General features: G+C 46.9%; 1 protein-coding gene across 1 annotated transcript in view; it reads right to left on the bottom strand.

Moving 5' to 3' along the window:
• Positions 1–1037: 1037 nt before the first annotated feature.
• LOC311351767 (sal-like protein 3) overlaps positions 1038–4931 on the bottom strand; it is a gene marked incomplete at both ends in the record, with an annotated part of 10158 nt that continues 6264 nt past the window's right edge. The window contains 4 exons of the mRNA XM_084471911.1: positions 1038–1469; positions 1672–2009; positions 2247–4431; positions 4635–4927. Coding sequence (XP_084328037.1) covers positions 1038–1469; positions 1672–2009; positions 2247–4431; positions 4635–4927 — 3248 coding nt within the window. The remainder of the gene's footprint in view (positions 1470–1671; positions 2010–2246; positions 4432–4634; positions 4928–4931) is intronic.

The following is a 4931-nucleotide window of genomic DNA, read 5'->3' as shown; positions in this document are numbered from 1 at the left end:
AGACAAAACGTCTCGTTTTAAAAAGTGCATTCACAAACATGACAAATACTCTCAACTCATGATGTCTATTTTTATGTGATACAAAATATGCATACCTGTTCTTAGATTTGTCTGTATTTCTATACATAGATATTTCTCCAAAGGATATTTTTTCTTCTCTTTTTACAAAGGTTAAAAGCAGGGTTGTGTTCATAGCAGCTTTAGATATCTCTCCCCTTTTACCGTGTACCATGTCCCACATAGTCTCTCTGAAGATATCACAAAAAAAAATAATCAACCTTTTTATCTGTTGAATGACAGGTCATCTTTATTGAAGGAGATATTCATAAGCGAAGCCTGCATTTTAGAAAAAAATGGATCAATAAAATGCCTGGGCCATTAAATATATTTTGTATACCCGCTTTTTTGTCAATATTATAAATACTAAAGACACAGGACAATATTATAAGACAATGCTGGGAGACTAAATGTAAAGATTAAAATAGTTCAAACCTTTTTTTGTTCAAGTTTTCTAGTTTGTGAGAAAAAATTACCAGGCGAACACAGAAACAGTTCATTTCAGTCCTTTCTTCAATTTATCCCTAGCCCTTTTTAAAAAAAAAAGGAGCAATCGTGTAGCTATTTCCAAACAGGACTTTAGCATGTAGTCCTTATGCCAAGCTCCCATCCTGCCTGATTAAGTCCTGTTCAAATATGATGCTTTCTGATCACAAATGAGACAGTATACTGTTTTTTTTCTTCCTAAAAGCAGTCAAACATACTGATAGAAACCAATGGATACCATGCAAATCTTGCAAGACGACAGACTCTCAAACAAGAGACAAAGTATTTTTCATATGGGCGAAATATCAAGGTGAATGAGTGAAAGGCAAAGACCTCTAATGAATACTAAATACTATATTTCCAAAATCAAACAAAGAAATACTTCAGCTGTACATAATATAGTACGTATGAGTTCAAACTGTATTAGCAGTTTCTTTTTTCTTTTTACTTTCAGACTTTTTCAAAGCCTACCTTGTAATAACACTGGCAAGTCTTTAATTGATTCCGATCTCTTTGTTCTCCTCCATGAACCTGGAGAAAGGTCGGGTGGATCCCACCTCAAGTCCAGCCTTCTCCATGCCTGTCATCGGAGGGCTGCGGTCAGCATGCACCCGGTCCATCCCTCCAGACATGGACCCGAGGGAAGGCATTCCAGTTCCCCCTAGGCTAATGGGGAGCTGGGTGATGCCCCCATTTTGGATCACTGAGATCTCATTGTTTTTCATGGCCAGCCCATTGGTGATGGCGGCCGCATATTGGTTCCAGAAGCCTGGGTCAACGTTCATGGCCCGGGCAGCCAGGTCCTTCTGAAACATCTCGCTGAACTTCATGGCATCGCCACCCAGCAGTGCCATGGGATTCTCCACGGACAGGCGTCGACCTCTGCGGGCGGGGGCATTGTTCCACATATGTGTCCCCATGTGAACCTGAGGGAAACACCATCAAATATTAAGAACATATGTAAATATGTTTAAAAAAGCATTGTGCTGGTTTGTCTGTAAATGTACAGGTATACTGTGGCTGAAGTAAGATAGAAACTATATATGGTGAAAGTGAGGAAGGACACTTTCCAATTTCTGCACAATTTTTAAAGGTTAGTGACATGCATTCCACTGTAGCCCAACCTACCTTTAGATTTCCTTTTGTGGTGAAAGCCCTTCCACATATTGAACAGCCGAACGGCTTCTCGCCCGTGTGTGTGCGCTCGTGGATCTGCAGGGCACTGGCTGAAGAGAAGTTCTTCCCGCATGAGTGGCAGTTGTGCTGCTTAGGTGTGCGCCGCGGAGGTGGTGGGGCAAGCATTGGGGTGATGCTGGGGCTCATGGTTGTTTGGGGTGCCACGGCTGGAACTTGGATGCCCAGGGGCAGGTGGGAGCTGTCCATCAGGGACATCGTCTTACCATGTCCGTTCATTTCCATTTTGATCATGTTAGATGCTGTGCTCGCCAGATTTGGAGGATTGAGGCCTGAGGAAAAGATGAGAGTCTCATTAGTTTATATATATTTAATTAATATTTAATTGTATAATTTGATAAAATTTCAAAATTACTCTATACTGTAATATAGGTTGAATGATTATATATTTTATCACCTCATCATTTGAATGATGAAGTACACAAATATGTTAATATTTACATTAATTCACAAATGTATGATTTAAGGGGCATGCTATATTCCCCAGAGGTTAACTGTTTTGTACATACCTCTGTCTCTACTGAGGAACAGCATGTTGAAGTGGCTCTCATCCTTGATGAAATGCCTGCCAGGTTGAGTGGCAGTCAGGTCCAGAGCCCCTGTGCCTTCAGAGGCAGGGAGCGGAGAGGGAGTCTCCGATTTCTCCGACTTAACTGTTGCCACTGGGATATGGATCTCCTGCCCTTCTTCGGCTGTTGAGGCACCACCACCATTGTTAATGATAAGTGTCATGGGGGACTTTGGATGGAGACTCTCTGAATGGCTGTGAGCTGGCGACAGGTGCTGCAAGGAGTCAGAGGACTCTGATAGGGCCGGACTCCCCAAGCTCTGACCGTCAATAGCTCCTACTCCAGAAAAGTTGTCATGAGTGAAGAAATCCCCCTCTCCTGCAAAGCCATTGCCATTCTGTGAAAGCTTGTGACTGAAAGAGTGGCTCAAGTTAGAGGTGGAATCAATCATCTTCATCTGGTTTTCTAAAGCTGCAATGCTTGAGATGACCGAGGTGGGCGGTGAGCAGCCAGGGGAATATGGTTTAGAACTGTCTATGTCTCCTCCCCCCAGGTCATCTTCATCATCCATTGCCTGCTCCATCTCATCCAGAAGGTCATCATCATAACTGCTCATTGCATCCAAGCTCCTCTCATCAAAGGAAAGGTCTGTGTCCATCTCCTGTAGGCTTTCGGGCAGGGGAGTGTTTGGAATCTGCCCCCCCATATGCATACGGATGTGCTGCTGAAGCACAACAGCATTGGTGAACTTTTTCTGGCAGATTGGACAGGAGTGCTGGACACGAAGTGGAGGTTTGGACCTGTGGACACCAAAGTGTGTTTTCAGGTTTCCTTTTGTGGTAAACGCCCTCCCACATATCTTGCACTTGAAGGGCCTCTCCCCGGTGTGGATTCGGTAATGCATCTTCAGTGCACTCTGACAGCTCAGGACACGATGGCAGATAACACACTGATTTGGGTCTGTCATTTTCTTGTCAATGTTTTCAACCAATTGCTGCAATTTTGAGGTCTCTGATGTTTGCATAGAGTCCAGGAGGCCTCCAAAGGGAAACTTGGCCTTGAACTGATCTGAGAGCATGGGAAGGACTGGGTGGGACACAGGATTAGGATTTGAGATTGTTTCAGGTACCTGGCCACTGCTGGACAAGGTGGTAGAGCTGACATTTGTGGAAAGGTTTACTTGAGTCACGGTGGTAGTCGTGTAGGTGTTCTCCCCAGGTCTTGAGCAAGTTGGGGGAAGGTGAATACCCTCAGGCTTCAGGAGAGGAGGAGGATCGCTCCCTAGGTTTGGTTTTGGGGAGGGTGACAAAGTGGTCATGCCAGAGTCAGTGAGGATATTCGGTGAGAGAGACGCACACTCACTTGAGGGTGGAGAAGGTCTTTGAGGTGATCTATTGAGTGGGGTGAGGCTTGGAGACTCACCAAAACCTCCCATCATGCTTGGCAAAGTGGGAGGAAGCTGAAGCCCAACTGAGGTAGGGATGGTGGGCAGGACTGGTTTGCTATCGAGCCATGTGGTTACAGGCTTCTCTGGCGGCAGAGACATGCCATAGGGAATGCCTGAGCTAGTGGGCACATTGTCCAGGTACTCCGGCACAGGGTATGGGTTCATCTGAATGTGGGGATATTTCTCTTTGTGCCTCTGAAAGTGGACTTTGAGGTTGCCTTTGGTGGAAAAGCGGTTGCCGCATATGTTACACTTGAAGGGCCTCTCACCAGTATGCGAGCGCAGATGGATCTGCAGGGCACTGTCACTACCAAACACCTTGGCACAGAATCGACACTTATGCTTGAAGAATGGGTCCTCTGAGCTTGGTTTTGTGTCAAATACAGACACGTTGGGGGGTTTTCCCTTGCGATGCTTCATCAGAGCAGAGAGTGGGTCCAGAGCATTAGCTGTGGCTGCTATGCTGGCAAGCGGGTTGGGGAAGATCACACTGCTGGAAGAGCTGTGAGATATCAGTGGTAGGTTGGAGGCTGAGCTTAGCAGACTGCTGTGGCTTAGTGACGGAGGCGTAGTGGTATTTCTGGGGAGAGCTGAGCTGCTGCTACTGATTCCGCTGCCACTTGCGGTCATACTAGTACCATTGTTGATGTTATTCGAGCCAGAGGACGAGATGGATGGCAGCAGAGATGAAAGAACGTTGCCATTGGTTGGGGGAAGACCGAATTGTTTGAGGAAGTGCTAGGAACTGCAGAGTTGAGAGAGTTGAGAGAAGGCTGGCTGGAACTCTGCGGTGTATGTGTTAGCGGCCCATCCATTGCTGAGGTCAGAGAGGATGGGCCTTGACCACCGAGAGAGGCTGGCAATCGAATTGGTAGCTGATGGACCGGGGGAGTGATGAAGCTGTGAAGCTGAAGCTGGCTTGGTATAGGTGGACCGCAGACAGAGGGAGTGGTTTGAGCCCCAGTATTGGTACTGTGGTGTGTATGATGGTTGAGAGGCTGGGAGGATGATGGTCTGTTCATCAGCGCCACCTGATTACGTATTTGCTCTATCAGCTGCAACTGGTGGATCTGCTGCTGCTGGAGGGCCATCAGCTGGTCCAGGATCATGGGAATGGCCATGGTGGAGACTCCGCTGCCCACTGCCGCCTTCACGCTCTGCGAGAACTGGGCCACGGCCACCCGAGTGCCATGCAGTGTCTCCAGGGTGACGTTGGTGCTAGGCATGGCATAGCCTGG

The sequence above is a fragment of the Micromesistius poutassou genome, assembly GCF_964030765.1.
Source record: "Micromesistius poutassou genome assembly, chromosome: 8".
NCBI classification, from domain to species: Eukaryota; Metazoa; Chordata; class Actinopteri; order Gadiformes; family Gadidae; genus Micromesistius; species Micromesistius poutassou.
Note: the sequence above shows the minus strand (reverse complement) of the source record. Positions and strands in the feature narration are given on the sequence as shown.